General features: G+C 34.9%; 1 protein-coding gene across 5 annotated transcripts in view; it reads right to left on the reverse strand.

The window, feature by feature from the left end:
- Window positions 1–25277, reverse strand: part of Stag1 (STAG1 cohesin complex component) — a 372311-nt gene that overhangs the window by 98255 nt on the left and 248779 nt on the right. For all 5 annotated transcript variants that reach the window (XM_077795277.1, XM_077795281.1, XM_077795278.1 and 2 more), the window contains one exon: window positions 6775–6898. In XM_077795277.1, the coding sequence (XP_077651403.1) occupies window positions 6775–6898 (124 nt within the window). The remainder of the gene's footprint in view (window positions 1–6774; window positions 6899–25277) is intronic.

A 25277-nucleotide genomic window follows, 5' to 3' on the forward strand; every position in this document is an offset into this window, starting at 1 on the left:
GTTGGATTACTTGAAGACTGGATTGTTATGAGGAAGAATCCAATGGTGATAAGTACTGACAATTTCTGACACAGAACAGTATTGTATTTTGCTAGGGTTTTTACCTGTGGGTGAAAAAGAATGTGCACTATTAACTTGTACACCATTCTGACATTTGAGGAAGCAGGGTGAATAACAGTTAACTTTAAGGACTGTGGAACTAAGTATTTGCTGCTATATTGTACTATGATCCTAAAGAGAAAAAATAATAAGATCAGGCCATTAAATTGCCAGTTCAAGGATAGTGCTGCCATTTTTTTTTTTGAAATTTAATCAATTTTCCTATGACAAAATCAGAACTATGATAGGAAAGAAGCGGGGTCTAAAAAATATCTGGGTGGATGTAGGTGAGGACCTTTAATTCTTAGTTTCTTCTGAATTTGTGAGCCTAAAAATGACTCATACCCCTTGGTAGAGGAGGCATGATTCCTCCCTATCCATCCCTTTATTGAAAGACTGTGGAAGTTTAAATTTTGGCAGGTATCTTAAGGACAATGCTAGCAGCCCTCATCATGATCTACAGAAATTTCCACTTAGGTTAAGGTTAAATCTCTTCATAGATAAGATCACAAAACAGCAGATAAGGCAGTATCACCTAATCATTCAATGCAAGAGGAACATACTATGGTTTGGATATAGTTTCTTTCCTAAAACTTCATTTGCTAGGAGTTTGGTCCCCAGATCCCCACGTAATGGTATTAAAAGGTGGTAAACAGGTAAGAAGTGGAGACTAGTGGGAGGTTAAGTGAATAGGGTCCACCCTTGTGAAGGCACTAATGCTGGTCTGGTAGGAGTGGATTAGTTCCTAAGAGGCTGGGTTGTAATAGAGAGCCTGACTCCTCCCTGTACTTTTTCTTTTACCTTGCAAACTCTCTCACACCCACTTCTACTATGCGATCATTTGCCATGGTGTAACAAGAAGGTCCTCAACAGGGGCTGACTAGATGGTGCTGCTTGATCTTGGACTTTGAGCCCCCCATATATGTGCTAAATAAACCCACTTTTAAAAATAAACCACCCAGAATCGAGTATGGTTATAGCAACAAAAAATGAACTGGGACAGAGCACAGTACTGTAAAGAGTAGCAAGGTTCAAGTGTAACAATTGGGGATTTACAGAACTGGCTCAAAGGATATGGTCTTCCGGGAGGGAAGATAAGTGGAAAGTCAATGATGAAAGTATTATATAACATATATAATGAGAAAAGATCAACAATGGATGAGTAAAAGGCTGAAGATAGTTGTCTCAATGTACAGTCACAACCTCAGATGTAAGATAGCATGACTGACTTTTCCCTAACCATAGACTTGACATCAATGCCAAGAAAAATGAAATTAATACATCCAAGTTCACACAGTAAAAATTATAAGCTGGAAATGTGGTGCATGTCAGTAATTCCAGTGACCTGGGAGGCTGGGCAGGAGGACCACAGGTTCAAGGCCAGCCTCAGCAATTTAGCAAGGCCCTAAAAAACTTAACAAGACCTTGTCTCCAAAAATAAAAAGGGTAAGGGATTATAGTTCAGTGATAAAGCACTCCTGTGTTCGTTCTCCAATATCCTCTTCAAAAACCCCACAGATTAAAAAATAAAATAAAATCTTCAAATATGAATGCTGTTTAACACAGCACCTAGTGCATATTAGCTGCTCAACAATTCTTTTGATACCATTACCTATGGATATAGATATAGTAAGGACATGAATTGAGTTTCATTTTCACCTGTCCAGCAAAATTCCCAAGCAACCATCTCTCCTCCCAAGTCTCGTTTCTTTACCTATCATGTGTCCTGCCTATACCACAGGACCTTAAAAATTAAATAAGGTAAGGTGGTATTCATGAAAGCACTTCAGAAAACTGGAAAACAACCTGTTGCTGGAATGAAAATTCCCAATTGCTTTTTTGCTAAGTGCTCTACTATGCTCTGCAGTTATTTCTATTATAGTACACTTAATGCTTTATTGTTTTCCCATTACAAGAAAATTTTATTCAAATATAAATGCTGTTTAACACAGCATCTAGTGCTTATTAACTGCTCAATAAATATTTTTTAATAACTACATAAATAAGAAAATAAAAGCATCAAGGATAAAATGATTTGTTAGAGGAGAGAATTGGGTATTAACAGAGATTCTTTATTCAAAGAGATTCTTTTTTAACATTTGTGCAAAACACTTCTGTAAGAAACATCAAGTGGTATAACAATATTGCATAAATAATGGTAAACATGGGTTTGAAATGAGTTATATCTTTAAGGAACAATAATTTATGCTCCCAGGAGAATATTTAAATGGAAATACTGTGAAAGAGTTAAGAAGAACTAAATTCAAGTGGACTGTCCAAAAAGGTATGTGTTAGTATGTGGCAGGAGTACAGGGGTAGAGAGAAGATTCCCTTGAGAGGGACAGTTTTGGCAACTTTATGAGAAACAGGATTCAGGATGAGTCAAAAGAAAGAGAAGAAATAAGGTGGGTTAAAGAAATATAGATTGTTAAACACTACAAAGATTCTGATATGGGGATTAGCATATACTAAGAGGTATAAAATAAATGTACACACAGGTGCTATGGTTTGGGCATAGTTTTTTCCTGCTGAAAACTCAGGTGGAAGCTTGGTCTCTAATGTGAGAGTTTGAAAGGTGGTGAGAAGGTCTGCCTTTATAAGTGGATGAATGTTTCTCTGGCAGAAATGGGTTAGCTATTGTGGGAATTCTACTTGCTTTTCCTCTTCTTTACAAACCAACTGCTGTGAAGCCCTTACCAGAAACCATGCAGATGCCAAGGTCATGCTCTTAGGCTTCTTAAACTGTGAGTCAAAATACCCCTTTCTTTTTAAATTATCCTGACTCATATGTAGTAACCGAAAATGGAGTAACAGGCATGGTAAAAGCAAAAGTAGTACAGAACAATACAGATAAACTATAAGAGCAAGGCAATTAGAATTATGAGCATAAATCCTCAAAGATTTTAAGATATTTAAGTCTAAAATACATAAATTATTAATGCAATTTCAAAATTAGGCAAATTAGGCACATTCTGCGTCACCATGAAGGGCAGAAATAAAATGGCTAGGTAGAGAACCTACAGAAACAACTACTTTAGTTGTTAGAGATTTTCTTTCTGTTGACCAACTTACAGCATAAAACTTACAATTTTAAAAAGTTTGTTTTATTCAGGAGAACAGATGAGGTTATAACCTCCAAAGTTCTAAAATCAAGACAAAGGTTTCATCAGCTCATTTGGAAGAGGCATAAGATGAATCTGAAGACAGAGGCTACAGGTTAAAGAGGGTGCAGTTTCAATCAGATGAACGAAACAGGAAGACAATGACTGTCATTCTCAGAAAAAAAGACGAAAAGAGATTAGAGTGGGAATGATAAAAGAAAAATGTAGAGGGGATTACTTAATACTTGCAATCTTTAAAAAATAAAATAATTGAGGCTGATAGAGATTTAAGAAATCATTTCACTGAATATTCATATGTTTTTATCAACAATGTACAAGGGATATCAACCTCCCCTCCTTCACCTAGACAATGGATTTCTATAAAAGCAGTCTAATAATTTTTTAACTGATGGTAAGAGGCCAGGTGCGACTGTGCACACCTGTAATCCCAGCAGCTAGGGAGGCTGATGCAGCAGGATTGTGAGTTCAAAGCCAGCCTCAGCAACAGTGAGGTGAAACTCACTACTGCTATTTTATTTTGTCTCTAAATACAAAAAAGGGCTGAGGATGTGGCTCAGTGGCTGAGTGACCCTGAGTTTACTTCCTGGTACAAAAACAAAAACAAAAACAAAAAACTGATGGTAAGAAACACCAAAAATTTGGTTTCCCAAGAATTTGTGGTCATACATTAAGTTCTTTTAAAACTGATAACCGTCACATAAATTCAGAAGAATACTCTACTGCGGGAACAGGGGAAAGAACTGGGATGGTAGTGGTGGGGAATAAAAAGTACAAAACTTTAATCCAATCCTACAAAAGAGACTGTCTTGGTGAATATAGGAGTGTGTGTATATATGATGAGTATGCACTGTATAATTCTACATTCTCGTAGTGAAGTAAAATCTAGTTGGATTAACTTGAGGTGGACTTAGATGCAAAGGTTCCAATTTCACATAGGGAGTAAACACAAAACAAAACAAACAGAATCTAGCTTGGGATTTATTACTGCAAAGAAAAGGATGTTAAAATAGTTACAGAAGATATATATTTGAGAAAAAAACTCACTACATACTAATTAGATTTCCCTTCAAATGATGATCTGGGGACAGGGAGAGGTAAGAATCTCAAATTTTTATCATCAATTAAAAAAAGATAGGCATGGGAGGTGCATGATTGTAATCCCAGCTACTGCGGAGGCTAAAGCATGAGGATCACTAGTTCCAGGACAGCCTAGGCAACTTCGTGAGATATTGTCTCAAGATAAAAAATTAGATGGGACCAGAGTTGTGGCTCAGTGGTAGAGAGCTTGCCTAGTATGCATAAAGCACTGGGTTCGTTCCCTAACACCACATAAAAATAAACATATAAAATAAAGGTAATGTGTCCATCTACAACTAATATGTGTGTGTGTGTGTGTGTATAATTAAAACAAATAAATAAATAATTAGAAAGGGCTAGGGATATAGTTTAATGGTGAAGTGCCCCTAGGTTCAATCCCAGTATAAATAAATAAATAAATATCTAAGAATATAATTGAATTTTATTTTAAATATTTATTTTTTTAGTTGTAAATATAATACCTTTATTCCACTCGTTTATTTTTATGTGGTGCTGAGGATGAAACCCAGGGCCCCGCATGTGCTAGATGAGCTTTTTACCACTGAGCAACAACACCAGCCCCTATAATTGCATTTTTTTTTTTTAAAGACAGAGGGAGAGAGGGAGAGAGGGAGAGAGGGAGAGAGGGAGAGAGGGAGAGAGGGAGAGAGAGAGAGAGAGAGAGAATTTCAATATTTATTTTTTTAGTTTTCAGTGGACACAACATCTTTATTTGTATGTGGTGCTGAGGATCGGGCTTCACGCACACCAGGCAAGCGTGCTACTGCTTGTGCCACATCCCCAGCCCCTTATAATTGCATTTTAAAAAATAAAATAGCTTCTGGGCTGGGGTTGTAGCTCATTGGTAGAGCACTTGCCTAGCATGTGTGAGGTAATGGGTTTGATCCTCAGTACCACATAAAAATGAATAAAGGTATATATAAAAAAGGCTTCTGATAGCTATTATACTAACACTATGATTTAAATTGTTATAAAATTTCTATGCTGCTGCTTGGCACAGTGGTGCATGCTCACAATCCCAGCTACTTGAGAGGCTAAGGCAGGAGGATCTCAAATTCAAGGTCAGACTGGATGTCTTAAAGAGAGCCTATCTCAAAGTAAAAAAAAAAAAGAGGATAAGTTAGTAGTAGAGCAACTGCCTACCATGGGTATTGCCCTAGGTAAACAATATCCAGTATTGGGGGGTGGGGTGGAGGGATAGGGGTGGATCTTCATGTTTATGAATACCTGGCAGTTTGAGCTATAGAATGTCAGGGTTTTTTTTTTGTTGTTGTTGTTTGTTTTTTTAATAAAAATTTCCATAGTTTTTTCTTCTTACCCTTGGTTATTTTGAAGATTACTTATTCAGGACTTGATGATATAGGATTCATGTCAAAGTCAGACCCTTTCTAAGAGATTAGAAGTAGAAATACATTTTTAGACCAAGTATTCTAGATTTCAACAAATCTATTTAACTCTTTTAAAACACTCTACTGTGATAAAACCCTGGAGAATTCAAAACATGAATGTTACTTAGTTTTTAGCCAGGGGCAGTGATGCACACTTTTATTCCCAGCAACCTGTGAGGCTGAGGCAGGAGGATCACAATTTTTTTTTAAATTCCTTCCTTCCTTCATTCATTCATTTATTTTTGGTGTGGTGCTGGGGATTGAACCCAGGGCCTAATGCATGCTAGACAAGCACTCTACCAACTGAGCTATACCACCAGCCCTTATTTATTTATTTTTATGTGGTGCTGAGGATCGAACCCAGCGCCTCGCACGTGCTAGGCGAGCAGTCTACAGCTGAGCCACAACCCAAGCCCCAGAGGATCGCAAATTTAAATCAAGCCTCTGCAACTTAGTGATACCCTGTCTCAAAATAAAAAAAATAAAAAAAGGGAATAGAGATGTGGCTCAGAGGTTAAGTGCCCTGGGTTCCATTCCTGGTACAAGAAAAAAAATAATAAAGGTATTTAGTTTTTACATATTAAAAGAGACAAGAAATTTTTTTATTCCAGTAAGAAAAAGAGCTAATTATCTTCTTGGGATATGATATGCATTCTCCTGTAAATTCAGATATAACAGGTCATTTTGATTTAAGATAGCATTGCATCTAAATATGACAAACTCTTTTATATAAGGGCCAATGACTCGAAGTTAAATCATGGTCTTCAAATAAACAGTTACTATGTTGAATCATTTTAAATTTAATATTACTACAACTATTTTTTAAAAAATATTTTTTTATTTTTTAGTTGTAGTTGGACACAATAACTTTATTTATTTATTTATTTTTATGTGGTGTTGAGGATCGAACCCAGGGCCTCATCCGTGCTAGGCAAGAGCTCTACCGCTAAGCCACAACCCCAACCCCATTACTACAACTTTTAAAAAATCAACTATTGCAATTTTGATTCCTAGCATGCTAGTACTGATACGAGCATCTATTCTAAAGCTTAGAAGATATTACTTACCCTGTCATGAAGAGTCCAGCCAACGTATTTCAGGTAACTGTCATTTAGAAAGGCATCACTATACATTTTCATCCATACTCCAATCTCTTCAATACAAATAGCTCTAATCTCAGCAATAGCATCTCTAGAGCAGAAAATTAAAAAAAAAAAAGAAATCTCTAATTAATATCCAAAGCTGAAATGTATTCTTAGTCACTTTCAACAAGCAGCAAATATAGTTTCTAACACTGTATTTGTATCTGAGCTCTCAAAGCCCTCCAACTAAAATATCTTGTTTTTTTAAAAAATATAGTTTCTGTGAAATATGAAGACACCTTATTTTGGTCTAAGTGCTCTGTTTTCATTGGGATGGGTAATGACGTTTAGAACTTTCTGAGAACCTCACAATTATAAATATAGAGCCAACAAACATGTTAAATCTCCTAAGAAAACCAAAGTGTCAACATCCAAGTACAGAATAATGTATAGGTCAAAAAGTGTTTCTCTATAAAGAATTGTTAATAATTGTTTATAACCTACCACATGTCTAACGAACTAAAAGAAAATTTTTATAACCAAGAAATAAATTAGTTATATATCAATGGGAAAATGATGTAAAAGCCAAAATTATTTAAAAATGTGCAACAGTCTACAAAATCTAAATCATGAAGTACTTTATTGTAAATTAAACTATACATTGTATAATTATCCTACACATGTGTAGAATGATGTTTATCTCTTCCTTCAAATCATGGGTCTTTCATCTTTTATTTATTTATTTATTTTTGATGGTGCTAGGGATTGAACCCAGGGCCTTAAATGAGAGTTAAGTACTCTACTAAATGAGCTATATCCTCAGCTCTGGTCTTTCATCTTTAGTTAATTTGTTTTTTAGGCTGAGGAATTGGGAATAATAATCTACTTTTGTTAAAATGAGACCAATCTTGGTGAATATATTATGAAGTCGTAGAAGAACAACTCCAAATGTCAGGATTTTGGCTCACTGCCCAGATGGCTCTTCACGTCACTGTAAGCACTTAATATAATACTTCTGGGATGACTTTCCTACTTCAAGATCTATGAATCATGAACAAATACAATGCTAACACTTTTACTTCACTGTTCGCCAGGTTATAGCTCTAGCTTTTAAAAAAAAAATATTGAGGATAATATGGTGAAACCTAATTTTCTTCTGTAAATCAATCTTCAAGGTTTCTAATTTACCACATGCAAATAATTATAAAATAATTTAATTATCTAATTTATACAAGGCAATAATCTGTCATTTTAATGGAAAATTAAGCACACTTGTTTCTCTTTTGTAATTAAATGAATGGTAGAATTCTAATATTTCATTCCTCTATCATATAAATTCCAGTTCCTTCTAGAGCATTCTCTTGCCTCAGAATAAAAATGGGGGAAAATTTCTCTTCCCAAACCATACTACTATTCTCAAATTTTAGTGTCCCTACACTTTTTTGTAGTTGTAGATGGACAGTATGCCTTTATTTATTTATTTATAAATGGATTTTTAAAATATTTATTTTTTTAGGTGTAGATGGACATAACACAATGCCTCTATTATGTGGTGCTGAGGGTCGAACCGGGGTCCCATTCATGCTAGGTGAGCGTTCTACCGCTGAGCCACAATCCCAGCCCTATTTTATTTATTTTTATGTGGTACTAAGGATCCAATCCAGTGTCACATACATGCCAGGCAAGAGCTCTGCCACAGGGTTATAGCCCCAACCCCAGTTTCTCTACACTTTTGATAATATCTATTTCTCATGGAGAGGTTCTGTAGCATAGTGGATAAACAGCACAGGTTCTGGAGCAAAACATTCTGAGTTCAAATCCTGATTCTGCTATTTACTAGTTGTGTGACCTTAGACAAGTTACTTTCTTAGGTTTCCTTACCTATAAAACCTTTCTTAGGTATTCTTAAAAAATATTATAAAATAGTGATAATAATAAAACCTAACAGAGTGTTATTAAAGAATGAAATCATAAGTAAAATACTCCTAATAAACTTTCTATAAATGTAAGCCATTATAATCTCTCAAATATCTAAGTCTTATCCATCTAGACTCCAGAAGACAATGCAGTCAAGGAGTCATTGTTAATAAAAGCAAAAACTTGGAAACAACCTAAATTAAAATGCTCAAGGCGTGGCTGCCAGTCTGAGACACTATTGTGAAGTGGGGAATTTTTAAGATGTGGGGTCTAGTGGAAGGTCATAGGGAACATGCTCTTGAAGGGAATATTGGGACCCTGGGCCCTTCCTCACTTTTTTCGATACTTGGCTGCCATGAGGTGAGCAGTTTCTTCTACCATGTGGCTCCCGATAATTAAGTACTACCTCACCATAGGTCCAAAGGCAACAGGGTCAAGTGATCATAGACTGAAACCTCTGAAACTGTAAGCCAAAATAAACCTTTCCTCCTTTTAAATTGTTTATCTCAGATATTTGTCACAGTGATGGGAATCTGACTAAGATAATATTACTGTAAGGCAGTAAATATTCTCTCTTGAAACAACTATATACCCACTGAAAGACATGGTCAACAACATCTGTAAGACAATGAGTTTATAATTATTAGTTAAATTAACAGGTGAATAGGAATGTACATCTTCAACTTTATTAGATATTTAAAAATTTCTCTGTAAATCAGTGCTTCATACACTTGACTGTGTCTTGCTCTTTAATATAGAATTTTGTCTCTGTGAGGTATAGGGTTATATACTTTGTTTTCTACAGGGCTATTCAAATAAAAACAAATGATAACAAAGGAAAAAAAAAAAAACTCCCCAAAGAAAACAAAACAGGGACTGGGGTTGTGGCTCAGCGGTAGAGCACACACCTAGTGCGTGTGAGGCGCTGGATTGGATCCTCAGCACCACATACGAATAAATAAAAAATAAAGGTATTGTGTCCACCCAAAACTAAAAAAAAAAAAATTTTAAAAAAGAAAACAAAACAATCCCTCTCCAAAACCAAAACACAATCATAAAACATAACTACAAAACACCCAAACCATACATTTTAGCTTTCTCATTCTCTCAGGCCCAGTAGTAAACTCCATCAGGAATCCATTTGATTCTTCTGTTATACCACCTTTATAAAAGTTAATCTTACCAAACAAAACCAAAAACAACAACACAACACAAACAGCTAAGTCTATTATACAATCTCACGGAAGCAGGAAGAGAACAAAATCAATAGGCATACTAATTAAACTATGGCAACCACAAAGTTTATCAAATACCCATACACAGAACTCTCCTTTACACTTGGATTTAATTCGAATTACCACTGACACTGGGATTAAGACGGCTATTTCCCACAGGTTAGAGAATAAAAAGGCTTGGCTTTATTTAAGGAAAACAGTCTTGTTTAAAATATTTCTTATACTTACCTCTATATCTACTCCTATTCTATCTAGTGCTTTGGGTTTTTTGTTTGTTTTTGTTTTTTTGTTTTTGTCTTGTGCAGTGTTGGGGACTGAACTAAGGCCTTGCATATGCAAGGCAAGTACCATGTCACTGAGCCTCTAATGCCTTTTTGTCTCACCAGCTAGACTCCTAAACAACTTAGGTTCCTGGAATATAGCTTCTCTGCATGACTGCCAATACTTGGATACAGCATGTCTCCTAGGAATCCCAAGGCTTATTTAGTTCACATGCCAATCTGATCCTTTTCACCTTAACTTTAAAAGCTCAAATATTTTTTTACAGATCAGCTATTCTTTACATATGTCTGTACTTACAACCACAGAATAGATAGTAAAATTAAAACTCTTTTACGGTGGTTTTTACAGTATGTCCACAAATTCTTTGCAACTATTCTCTGGTGAAGATTAATTTCCTTTTACTCAAGTTTGAGTACACTAAATAACTTACCTCTGATGAATATAATATGGTTAACATGAAGACTTATTACTTCGGAGGCTAAGTAAAAAAGATACTGTGACTTGAGTTTTGCTATCTCTTAAACTACTCTCTATGGGGAAGCCATTAGCCATGTTTTGATCATATTTGGTGTGCCCTATGAAAACTTCCATGGATGAGTAATTGGAGACTTCTGTCAGAGCCATGTGAATAAACCATCTTCGAAGTAGATCCTCCAGTCCTAGTTAAGGTCTCAGTTATCTGCATTCTCAAGTGATGTCTCAATAGCAATTTGTTATTTTTTGGATCAATTTTTAACTAATATATAAAAACTCTACATATTAATGGGGTAACAAGTGATACTGATACATGTATATACTGTGTAATATTTAAAACAAGTTAAAACATATCTATGTGATCACTTATCTTTATGGCAAAAAAAGTATGAATCCTTTCTTTTAACTTTTTGAAATGTATAATATAATATTACCACCAACAGTCACCCTATTATATGATATTAACTGCAATCAATATTGAGAAATCTGAGCCAGAATTACCTAGCTGGAACACTCCCAAATTCTGGACCCACAAAATTATGACAGAATAAATGTTGTTTTATACTGCCAAGCTTGGCGGTATGATAAAAAGTAGCTAACATTAGTTTTTCTTATGATTAAGGATCCTTATCAAGCTCATTGAAACCTACAGTCTTGTTGTTTGGACCACAAATTAGTTCTCCTTTAGTTCAAATAGCCAGTGTATTAGCACCTACATGTTTGTAGTCATCCCTATGTCTAAAATATCCTAAATTCTATTTTAGGTTACCTATACTGATTTTCACAGTATTGTATCATTGGGGCCTTGAAATAAATGACTAAATATGAAAGCAGTACCCTTTACTCGGGAATTTAAACAAAGAAAAACAAATAGAAAACTATAATTGCAGGGCAATTACAAAAATCCTTTGTTCTAACACTATTTTATAGCATAAAAAGTGACCATGTATGTTTTTATGAAAAAGTCACCCAACTTACTGACCCTCACAGTCTTTTTGGGGAAACATGTCCTTTAATTTAAAGTCTGAACTCTGGATTTTCTTTCTTGGCAGATTGAAATTTAATGACTTTCTGCTTACAAAAAAACAAAACAAAACAAACAAAAAACCCCCCAAGAATGAAATCGACTCTACTGGTCTTCTTAAGATAAATGCTTCTTGAACTATTTTGATGGATACTTTCCTACTAAGGATGTAGAAAAAAATAAAAATTACTGTAAAACAAATTTTTGGGAAAACTCTTGACTAATATAGAGATACTGACACAATCACTGTTCATATACAAGGAATCTCATAGGGCTCTAAAATGAGAAATAATTCAGAATGTCAGAAATGGTACACTACCTAAATCACACCACAAAAAATGAATTCATATTACAACCAATTTTGTAGATTTTCTACAACAGACCAACTACAGAGGGTTTTCTGTTTTGGTAAGAAGAAGCAAAGAAAGGAACAGCTGAAGGAGTTTCTGAAAAATAATACTATTTTACATTGTGAATAATAAGTGGACACTAGAGACCATAATAAATACTAACTTAAGGAGTGCTGAACATTAGTAGAAGGCATTAAAGGAAACACAGAAGCATGTAAAATGATAGAGGAGAGAAAAGGAAGGTTTCTGAGAAGTAAACTTAACACCTGAAGAGCTAAAACTCTCCAGCTTCCTAATTAAATCTAATTATTTATTTTTTCAGGCTGGCCAGAGTTATATATATATTTACAATTTTTTTCCTGTAGTTGTAAATAGATGGGATACCTTTATTTTACTTATTTTTTTTTTTAAACGCAGCGTTAAGGATTGAACCCAGTGCCTCCTACGAACTAGGTAAGTGCTCTGCTGCTGAGCTATAGTCCCTGACCAGAGTTATTTTAAACATACTAAAAATGTAATAGGTTTACAACTATGTTTGTATCTCAGTAGTAGAGCACTTGCCTAGCATATACAATGCCCTGGGTTCAAACCCCAGGCACAGCAAAAGAAAAATAAAAGTAATAGGTCAAATAAATTAAGGCTAGTTTTCCTCTCATTTTTGTTGCATTATTCATTAGTAAAAATAATGACAAAAAAGAGAAAGTCATTGTACCATTTCTCCTACAGAAAACTTGGTGGTTATTTACTACCATGCATTAGTCCTCAGAATTTTGCTATAAAGAGAACTTTGGGTATAAATAAGACTAAAAATACATTGTCAAGGACACATTACCACCAGGTGTGGTGGTACCTGCTTGTAATCCCAGCAGCTTGGGAGGCTGAGAAAGGAGGATCCCAAGTTCAAAGCCAGCCTCAGCAAAAGCAAGGCGCTAAGCAACTCAGTGAGACCTTGTCACTAAAAAAAATACAACATATGGTTGATGATGTGGCTCAGTGGTTGAATGGCCCTGAATTCAATTCCTGGTTACCCCCCCCCCCCACCTCGTGCCCCAAGACATATTGCCACCTTTAAAAGAAAGATATCTTCTATATTTTAACTATCAAACAGACCTATAGGTTAGGTCAAACATGAATTATAAGTGAGATTAAAGTAATAGAGTGACACTTTGCTCAGAATAAACTATTTGCTTCCAAAGCAAATACTAAAGCAGGTGATAAAAACATTTGTAAGACGATTAATACAAATTAATCATTCAATCAGAAGATTCTAATTTTTTAATGTAATTTTTAAAAATACTGGTTATATCACTAGTACTATTTCTCTACAATCTTCTTTTCAAATTCCCTTCTTAGGGACTGATGAAGGGCACAATGGCACACACACCCATATCACAAGTTCAAGGTCAGCCTCAAACTTAGCAAGACCCTGTCTGATAATAAAAAATAAAAAGAACTGGAAGTGTGTTTCGGTGGTAAAGCATCCCAGGACCAAAAAATAAAAATAAAATAAAATAAAATAAAATGAAAAAGGACTGATGAAATCAAAAGCATCTTTCTATATCTTATATCCTTTTATAATGTGATTTTGGTTAACTTCCAATGTATTATATTCCAATTAATTATCTCTTCATCATTCTAAAGGCCACCCTATTCATTAAATATAAATCTGTAAATAATTTTTTCATAGTATTTTAAATGGAGGTTTTTCACAACCACTTGTTCTTATTCTGAGCCACTTACTTGATGAAGCAAGTGGGTCATCTAGTCTGTACAATTCTCACACTGTAGATTAAATGATACCATGGAATTTCAGTCAGATTATTTTTCATATGTCTTATAAATTAATAATAGTCTAGCATAATTCAATTGAAATTCATCTTTTGACATTAGGGTTGGTGGGTGGGACACAAGGTGTTAAAGTGCCACCTGTCATAGCACCCACTATTTCAAGTATATAAATGCAGTAACATCATGCTTTTATCAATAAAGAAAACTGAATGATACTTCTGGAAAATTAATGGCTGATATCCATAGCATACTGTTCATATCTGGGAGGTAGATTATATTGTCAACTATACTGGCATTTGTTTTGAATGGCTGAATTTTTTATATATCAATAGTAAGCTAAAACAGATCTAATACAAATTGATATAAGGTCTGATAAAATAAAATACAAATCAGTTAAAGTTAACACCATGAAATTAAAGAATTCTTGTTTATATGAGAATAATAGGCTGAAAGCTTTGGCAAGACTCAATAAAAATCAATCATTAAATAGTAAATGCTGTTTTATTTGGTGTTACAGATTCAGGGAAATCATAAAAAGACAGTGATCCCTGACAAGGGATAACACAAGGTAAGCCTTAAAATTGGACCAGTTCTATACACGCCAGGCAGCATAGTAAGCAGGGAAACCTAAGCAGAGCTAGGACATAATAGAGTGGAGAAGGAGCTGGGACTTTAGCAAGGCCAAGGTGATTATACTATATAAGGTGCAGGATCAAAAGGGACAGCTAAACAGAAAGAGAAGGTTCTAAAAATCTGCAAAAGAACCCTATGGTCTCTTTAGCTGAGTAGTAGAGAGTATATATGTGAAGAAACCACCCTAGGATGGAGAAAGAATAGAAGGACCAGAAAAAATGAGCATGGGTAGAAAGTTTGTGTTCTGATAGGCCAGGATGGGAACATAATATAATTCACAGGAGACAGAATAGAGTACAAAATTTATTATCTAAATACTGGAGAGAAAATTAGCTTTAGACTAAATGCTCTTCCAGTCCACTTAACAAACCTTAAAAGTAGGTATGAAAAGATTAAACATAACTGTGTCCAAGAAAAAAAGTACAAGTAATATTTGTAATAATATAAAACTATCCGAAACAGAAAGAAAAATCCAACATGTCAGGCATTCAATAAAAAATACAAGTCCTGAAAGGAAAGAGAAAAATGAAAAAAAGTACCTACATGTTCAAGAAGCTACAGAAAAAAACCATAATATGTTAAGGAAAGACAATAAGAAAGAAAAGGAAGATCACAAACATAACAAAGAATACCATAACAGAACAGTGTAAAAACAACCAGTAGGAGAAACACCTAAAAGTAACCAAAGTAAAAAGAAATTAACTACAAAGGATGCAAGAAAAGAATGACAGGAGACTTCCTTTTAAAGGTGGCATTAAGGCAATACAGAAACAGTGAATCTATTACTTTAAAGAATAAAAACACAAAAAAGAATTTCAAAATTTAACCTAGATTTCCATACCAAGAGGCAAAATATTCAGACATGAAGGTAGGATAACAGAAGAATGAAAATTCTTCTTCACTCCTTGCAGGGGGCTTATACAAAGTGGAGGTTGTTGCCAGGTGTGGTGGCACACTCCTGTAATCCAAGTGATTCTGAAGACTGAGGCCAGAGGACCAAAAGTTCAAAGCCAGCTTTAGCAACTAAGCAAGACCCTTTTTCAAAATAAATATCAAAAAGAGCTCGGGGTCAGGGATGATGGGGTTGTGGCAAAGTAGAAGAACGCTTGCCTTGCATGTGTGAGGCACTGGGTTCAATCCTTAACACCACATAAAAATAAATAAAAATATTGTGTCCAACTACAAGTAAAAATATATATATATTAAAAACAACAACAACAACAACAACAACAACAACAACAACAAAACCCAATACCACCCCCACTCCCAACTTTGGTCCTCTGGAAATCAGTTAAGAAAAAAAAAAGGCAAAAACATTTACTTATAAAAAGTTAGTGAACTTAGGATAAGAAGAATGGATGCCTATGGCATTCTGGCATGAAACTGATTTCTTCAAAAATCCTAAGATAGAGTAGATTGCCAAGGTTGAGCATGCCTATGAACACCATCAGCTTTGATGCTCAGGGAGCTGATTTGTTGGAATCCAAGTACTAAATACTCATAAGCACAGAAGAAGGCAACTTAAAAGAATACATTCTATAAGAAAATAAGTGGGGGGAAAAGCTAAAGCTCTGTGCTCCCCCCCACCAGTAGAAAAACAAAAAACAAAACAGCAAAGTATGGCCCATATTCGGGATCTGAAACACTGTAGGACTCTGTGGGCCCACATGTCAAATACCAAGAATCTTCTCTTTTGATCATAATAAGGATTGATGAGACATAGGTCTCAAGAAAGCTAGGCAAACTGGGTGTGGTGGCACATGCCTGTAATCCTAAAAGCTCAGGAGACTGAGACCCTAAGTAACACAGTGAGACCCTGTCTCACAATTAAAAAAAAAATAAGTAAAAAGGGCTGGGGATAGAACTAAGTAGTAAAGTGAACCCTGTGTTCAATCCCCAGTACCAAAAGCAGAATGCTAGATAAGCACTCTACCACTAAGCTAATATGCCCAGCCTTACTAAAGACAATTTAAAGTGGCTCTAACAAATATAACCAAAGAATTAAAGGAAAGCATATCTGAAGAATTAAATGAAACATTATGAAAATAAATTAACAATAAATCATGAAAAAAGAAATGCATCAAAAATATACAACTGCAAAGGAGAAGGATGCCCATTCTTTCATCACATTTGCAACATAGTACTAGAAATCCTAGCCAGAGCAATTAGGTAAGAAAAAGAAATAAAGGGCATACAAAGTGGAAAGTCATCATCAAATTGTCACTGTTTGCAAATGACCTGATCTTATATATTTAAAAAACAAAAACAAAAAACACCCAGACTCTCTGCCAGAAAACAATTACAAGTAGTAAATTAACTCATCAAGTTGAAGGACACAAAATCAACCTTAAACACACACACACATACACACACCCTTCAGCAGCACTGTTTTACAGCAACAGCATCAAAATTACCTGAAATAAGAATCAAGACAGCAATTCATACACCACAGTACAAATGACATTTTTCACAGAACTAAAAAAAAAAAAAAACAATACTAAAATTTATATGGGTTCACAAAATACCCCCAATAGCCAAAGCAACCTTGGGAAAAAACAAAAATACAGGAGGCATTATACTACCTCACTTCAAAATATACTACAAAACTGCTGGGCATGGTGACAGATGCCTATAATCCCAGTGACTTGGGAGGTGAAGGCAGGAGGACTGCAAGTTCAAGGCCAGCCTCAGCAAAATAGCAAGACCCTATCTCAAACTTTAAATAAACAAACAAACAATAAATAAAAGGGGATGGGGATGTGGCTCAGTGGTTACCTATGGCACTTGGGATCAATCCCCAGTACCCCTCTTCCCCCAAATACTACAAAGTAATGAAAACATCCTAGGATTGGCAAAAGAGAGACACATAGACCAATGGAACAAAACAGATTAGAAATAAACACAAGCATATATAGCCAACTGACTTTTGAGAAAGATATGAAAAACACACATGGGAGAATGAATCGTGTTTTAAATAAATGATGCTGGGAAAATTGGGTATCCACATACAGAAGAATAAAATGAGACCTCATTTCAAAAATCAACTGTATATGGACTAAAGATTTATGTAAGATCTGAAATTCTGAAACCACTAAAAGAAAACAGGAAAAATCCTTCAGGATACTGCTATGGCCAAGGATATTTTTAAGAAGAACACACACACACACACACACACACACACAAACAAAGCAAAACAAAACAAAACAAAAAACAACAGAAACAGTATAGGAAACAAAAGCAAAAAAAAAGTATCATATTAAACTACTAAATGTCTGTACAGCAAAAGAAGCAATAAAGAGTGAAGGTCTTAAAGAATGGGAACTTATACCTCTGAATAAGTTTAACACTGACCATGTTTTTGTACCTGGTTTATTCCACTTAAAATGCCCTTGAGGCTTATCCATGTTTTCACAAATGATACAATTTCATCCTTTTTTTTTTTTTAAAAGACTGAGTAGTATTCTGTTAGTATATACACACACCACATTTTCTCTATCCATTATTCTGTTAATGGACACTTGGGGATGACTCCATATTTTGGATATTGTAAATATTGCTGCAATAAATGGGGGCATAGCTGTCTTCTTGACCCAGTGATTTCACTTCTGTTGGATATATAACCATTAGTATACTGGATTACTAGATTATTTGGTACTTCTTTTTTTTTTTTTAACTTTGGAGGAATCTGCCTAATTTTTTCCTTAGTGACTGTACTAATTTACATTCATAACAATAACATATGAATTCCCTTTTCTCCAAGTTCTCACAAGTTTGTTATCTTTTTGATAATAGCCATTCTAACTAGGGTGAGATGATACCTCATTGTGCTTTTGCTTTGTATTTCCTTGATGGCTATCGATATTATGATCAGAAATAAATACTTTTTCCCTGTGAATTACTGTACTGGAGAGTACAGCCAGTACAAAAGGAAAAAATAAAGGTGACTTCACCAAGATGATTGACAAACAAGAGATGCCAGGTTTCTATCCACAGGAAGAGCCAAATGAAGAAAAAAGAATAGCTATTTCACTGGAGTGTTTCTGTGGGGACATGGAAGAGACAATAGGGATTATGAGGATTCACACACAATGGCCTTTTAAAGAAGGCAACTAAGCAATCAGCATATACTTTCTCACCCTGTCTTTTGAGATTGGCCTCTAACCAAGACACTCAGCATGGAAGTAAGAGGCTCCTAGCAGTCCCTATTCACTTCAGACGCCTGAATCATTTGCTGTTAGATAAGTCTTCAGTCTTCTAAGATCATGAGCACCATTTGGGGAGCTACTGGGTTACCATACTACTGCACTATCCCCAGAAAAAGAGCCCAGCCCACACTATGCCCACTCTACCACAGGTTCCTGCTACAGAGTACCACTTTAAGACTCTGTCCACCTAGGAATCCGTATAGCAGCCAGGCAGTTTCTCCTACCCAACTCAGCCTTCTGAACTAGCTGCCCAGTTTCATATGGCCCTGGGAAGCACCTAGGCAGCCTACCTTGAGGACATGGCCAACTGAGGTCCCTTTAAAACAGTCAGGAGGGCCTGCAGTCAGGCGACTCATTTTTTAGAAGCTCAACCTGTTGATGAACTGGAAAGCAGGTTCCCTTGGTGACACACACAACCCTGGGAGGCAGGTGGGCAGACCAGCTTAAGCTTAAGAGGTCCTATGAAGTTCAGTAAATTCCTCAGTGCTGAATGGATGTACTTCAGCCATCTGGGGTGGCCTGGCCCCCATTGCATTTACCTGGACCCACTGGTTCAATCCCAACCCCATGAGCCTTCAAGAAGTGACAGGTGCTATGCCTCTGCTACTGGTCCAGCCAAGCAAACATCAGATCACATACGTGGGAATCCTGGGTGGACTGGGTGATTCCAGGAGAAATCATATAGGCATAGAAAACATGTACCATAAAACAGAAGAAGCCACCTGAGGCCCAGCAATGCTGAACACAACCTAGAAACTGGCTACAGCTGAGCACACACAAGCACTATTCTAGGAATACATAAATTTCAGTCCCTACCAAAGTTGTCCCCTCTTCTGTAGCTGACAGAAGCATCCTGTACTGCCACAGCACAGTGCATGCCCTAAGAGCAGCCTGTTTATGCAACCCCAAAGCTGTCAATAGTAGACTCAGGCTCAATCATGCTTGTGTCCCAGCCACAGGCGTCTACTCTGCACCTCCTGCAGGTTACTCAGTGCCACTATGGATGGGACCCTGCACTACAGCCCAGGGTTGCCACACTCTGTGCATCTTGAAATCTACACAGGTAAGCTCAGTCCAGTTGACAGCTCTAGGTGCAGGAAACACTTTTATAGGCCGGCACATAAGACTGCAATCCCAACCAGGAAGAGACTGGATGCTAAATTACAGACAATTAGGGGTTCTTTCTCTCACCTTCCAGAAAGCCATAGGCATGCCCAGCATACCAAACAACAGAGGGAGCAGAATAGACTTGCATCAGAGGTGGGCTAGAGAGGTTATTACCTCCACATCCAGAGAAACAGGCAAACTAGGAGGTGAGGGCATTTACTAAGCCTGCCAAAACCCAATGAAATTCAAATCCAGAAGGCCCAATAAGAAATCTCTCCATCTCAATTAGTTTAGTAAGAAATAATTTAAAAATAGTTTTTTATTTCACAGATATTATTTTTATATTGATTTGCTAGGTTTCTCCCTATTATTTAATATTGTATTCATCAACACAATTATATATATAAATATATATTTAATGAATTAAATGGATTTACTCATTCCTCTTTCTCCTTGTTCACTTTATATTCTCTCCCTCTTTTTCTTTTTGTGTTTTCTACTCCTGTCTCTCCACTGCCATTTCCTTTCCCTCTTTCCTCATCATGACCCCACAGTTTAATAGCAATGTACTTTCTTTAATACCTAATTTCTTAACTTATGCTAGAGAATTACTCCACATTTCCACTTTTAGATAAAAGAGATTGAGAAGAACATGTTCAGAATATTTTTTGAAGGTTTATTAGTATATGGCTTTGTTCTGAACTGATCACAGCTGATTGTATCTCCTCTCAAAACAGTGTGAGGGACTGAATATAAAAACAATGTTGGGTGTGAGTTTTGACATAGATATATTCCCAACTCAGGGCACACAATTAAGAGAAACAGCTCACTAAAAAGTTCCTTAGATAACACTGGAAGAGATAATCATCCTACCAGATGTGAAAATATCAACCAAGAAATACAAAAAATGTGAGGAAACAAGGTAATAAGATAGTTTTCAAAATTCACACCTCTCCAATAACTGATTTCATAGACACTGAAGTCAAGAAAATGTCAGATGAAGAATTCAACAAGTTTTTGGACAGGGGTTGTAGCTCAGTGGTAGAGCGTTCCTCTAGCAAGTGTCAGGCACTGGATTTGATTCTGGGCACTGCATAAAAATAAGCAAATAAAATAAAGGTATTGTCCATCAACAACTAAAAATATTTTTTAAAAATTCAAAAATTGGTTAAAATGATCACTGAAGTAAAAGAATATCTATCAAATAAACTAAAGGAAGAAAGGTAGGCTATAAAAGAGCATTTCAATTTAAAGATACAGATTCATAAAAAGCACCAAACAGAAATCTTGGAAATAAAAACCTCAATCAAATAAAAAAGTCATTTGAAAGTCTTACTAATAGATTAGGTGATGTAGAAAACAAAGTTTTAGGCCTTGAAGAGAAAATATTAATGAGAATATTTTACATGAGCAGAGTATCTAAGAAATATGGGACATTAAAAGACCTAACAAGGCCCATAGAACAAAAGAGATACATGACACTGATATACCAAAAATACAGACCAAGTAAAGAATTTTTAAAAGCTACAAGACAGAAATGCCAAGATCATGTATAAAGGAAAACCAGTCACAATGACAGCAAATCTCTCAGCAAAAACTCTAAAGGCCAGGAAGGCTTGGAACAAATTGTTTCAAGCCCTGAAAGAATGTAATTATAAACCTAGATTGCTATTTCCAGTAATTATGTGACAGACCCTAAGAAGAAATAAAAAATTTATGTGATAAGCATAAACAAAAGGAAATCATGACCACTAAGCAAATACTATAGAAAAATAGAAAATTCTACACACAGAAGATGATAGAAGTTTTAATAAGGAGATCTCGGAAAGGAATAAATCTCATTAGAAGAGTATATTAGTCATTCACAGACTGAAAATGAAAAGATGGAAAATTATATTTAATGCAGATGGAACCTGAAAGAAGCAGGGGTGGTAACTCTCACATCAGAACGAAGCAAATTTTAATCCAAAAAAAAAAAAAAAAAAAAAAGTTGCTAAAAAGATCACTGGTAGAGAAAAACGTCCAACAAGAAAAAATAAAGATTGAAAATATTATCCCCCAAATACCTATGCACTGAATGAGACAAAATAAACAATATTTGATAGTAAGACTCAGATAAATTCCAATACAACAATCATGGTAACTTCAATATAATTCTCCAATAGATACATCATCCAACTATAAAATCAACAAAGACACTACACAAATAAAACCTACTATAGATCAAATGGACTTAGGGACATCTACAGAATATTTCATCCAACAACAGCTGAATATGCTTTCTTTTCAGATGGTCATGTAATGTTCTCCAAGGTAAACTCTATTTTAGGACACAAAACAAGTCTTTGAAAACATTTTTCAAAAACTGAAATAATTCTTTGCATCATATCAGATCATAACAAAATAAAGTCATTGGCCAAGAAAATTACAGAAACTATATAAATACATGGAGATTGAATAAAGCAATTCTGAATGATGAGCACAGGACAGGCATGTTAGGTCACAAAATAAGTCTCAGCAAATTTGAAAAAATTGAAGCCAAAGCATGTATATTCCTCTGAAAACAATGGAATATAACTAGAAAAACAGTAAGAATTTTAGACACTGACTATAGAAATACATGCATATTAGAAAACATTCTCTTCATTAACCAATAGGGAAATTTAAAAATTTTTTGCAAACATATAAAAATAATGTTCTAAAACTTATGGCAATATGGTAAAAGCAGAACAAATAGGTAATTTTTATAGTAGCAAGTACTTACATTAGAAAAATAAGATTTCACAAAAACAAATTAAGGATGTAAATTAAAGAACTAGAAAAGAATTAACCAAACCCCAAGTTAGTAGAAGGAAAAAAAAATAACAAAGATTGAGCAAAAATAAATAAAATAGAGCCTTAAAAAATACAAAAGATTAATAAAAAAAGGGATTTTTTTTAAAGATAAACAAAACTGACTAATCTTTACTATGTAGACTAACAAAACAACAATAGCAACAACAAAAAAGAAACAGAAGACCCAAGTAAATAACATCAGGGAATACAAATACAAAGAATCATTAAGGATTATGATGTATAACTATATAGGAATAAATTGAAAAACCTAGAAGAAAAGTATAAATTTCTGGATACATATGACCTAACAAAGTTGAATCACAATGACAAAAATCAGAAGTGATCAATAACCAGTAATACAAAAATTTACCAAAGAAGAAATGGCTAGGATGAGATGGCTTCATGCCTGAATTCTGCCAAACATTTAAAGAAGGAATAATGCCGGTTCTCCTCTAAACACTTTAAAGAAATGAAAAGGAGGAAACCCCTGAAAACTTACTCTGTTAAGATAGCATTACCCTGATAAATAAACCAGGCAAAAACAAACAACAGCAAAAACAGACTATAGTCAGGCGCGGTGGTGTATATCTGTAATCCGAGTGGCCCAGGAGGCTGAGGCATTAAGCAACTCAGTGAGACCCTGTGTCTAAATAAAATACGAAATAGGGCTGGGGATGTGGCTCTGTGATCAACTGCCATGAGTTCTCTCTCTGATCCCTGCCCCCCCTCCCCCCAAAACCCAGATCATTACAGATCAATATCCCTGATGAACAAATATGCAATAATTCTCAAAACTATGTTAGCAAATCAAACACAAAAGTACATTAAAAAGATCCTGTGCCATGATCAAATTAAATTTATCCCAGGGATACAGGGAGGTTCAAAATAATAAACTTAGTACAGTAATACATCAATAGAAGAAAGGACGAAATCATCTAATTATGTCAGTGGATAGAAAAACTGTATTCAATAAAATTCAATGTCCCTTTGTGATAAAACTCTCAAAAAATTAGATAAAGAAGAAATGTACTTTGAGATAATGAAGCCTACATGTGACAAAATTGTAACCAATACTCTGAATAGGTAAAAGCTGACATCATTACCTCTAAGATGAAGGAAAAGATAATGATGTCTATTTTCACTGTTCTCATTCAACACAATATTGGAAATCTTAGGCAGAGGAATAAAGCAAGAGAAAGAAATAAAGGGCACCCAAATAGGAAAGAAGAAAGTAAAATTATTTTTGTTTATAGAGGACATGATTTGATATATAGAAAAAACTGAAGATTCTTCTGAACTGTTAAAAAGGATAAATTTCATTAAGGTTGTAGGATATAAAAATTAGCAAAAATCAGTAGCTTTTTTATTTAAATATGCCCAAAACAAAATTGCTAAAAAACTAATCAATAAAATAGTCCCATTCGCAATACCCACAAACTTAAGTGAAAAGAAGTAAAAATAAAATACCTAGGAATAAGTTTAAATAAGTGACTAATCTCTACAACAAACATAACAAAATGCTGATGAAATAAATTGAAGAGGACAAAAGTAAATAGAAAGACACTTCCTGTTCATGGAGTAAAAAAATCTTTATTATTAAAATATCCACAGTACTCAAATCAATCTACAAATTCAATATTATTCCTAACAAAGCAAATATGTTTTCTCAGAACATAACTAAAAGTTTTATGCAATCACAAAAGGTGCCAAATAGCCAAAGCAGTCCTGAGCAAAAAAAGCTGAAGGTACTATAATACCTGACTTCAAAAGATACTACAAAGATATAGTAATCAAAACAACATGGTTTTAACATAGAGTACAAAAGAATTGAGTTCCTAGAGATAAATCCACAAATAACAGTGGACAGTTTTGGATAAGGTACCCATAGTGTACATTGAGGAATGGAAAGTTTCTTCCTTGAACTGTTCCAGAAAAACTGGATATATATATTCACAAGATGAAAACTAGATCCCCATCTTTCACCATATTAAAAAAAAACTACAAAAAAATGATAAAAAGTTAAATGTAAGACCCGTATCTATAAAACTATTAGATGAAAATATAGAGAAATGTTTCAGTACATTGGTCTGGAAAAAGATATTTTTTGCTATCAATTCACAAACACAGGAAACAAAATATGTGATAAATTGGATTATCATAAACTAAAACTTCTTCATGATACTGAAACCCATCAAAATAATGAAGACATAACTGACAGAATAGGAGAAAATACCTGCAAGCCATTTATCTGACAAGGGACTAATATTTAGAATATACCAGTTAATCAAAAACTCAAGACAAAAACAATCCAGTTTTCAAAAGACTGAAAGACACAGACTTTTTCACAAAGACAGTAAAAAAATGGCCAATAAAGAATCAATCTAGGCACCTACTGACAAAAGAATTAAAGAAAATGTGATATGTAGATACAATGAAATATTATTCAGTCATCAAAAGGATGAAAGCTAGTCCATTGTGAGATGAGAGATGAAGTAGAAGACATTATGTTAAGTGAAGCAAGTCAGGCTCAGAAAGAGTATGTTCTTCAACATATATGGAACAAAAGTTGGATCTCAAAGAAGTGGAGAAGAGAATGGTGGTTACCAGAGCCTGAGTAGGACATGGGGAAAAGAAGACA

Source organism: Urocitellus parryii, chromosome 2 (genome assembly GCF_045843805.1).
Source record: "Urocitellus parryii isolate mUroPar1 chromosome 2, mUroPar1.hap1, whole genome shotgun sequence".
Classification (NCBI taxonomy): domain Eukaryota; kingdom Metazoa; phylum Chordata; class Mammalia; order Rodentia; family Sciuridae; genus Urocitellus; species Urocitellus parryii.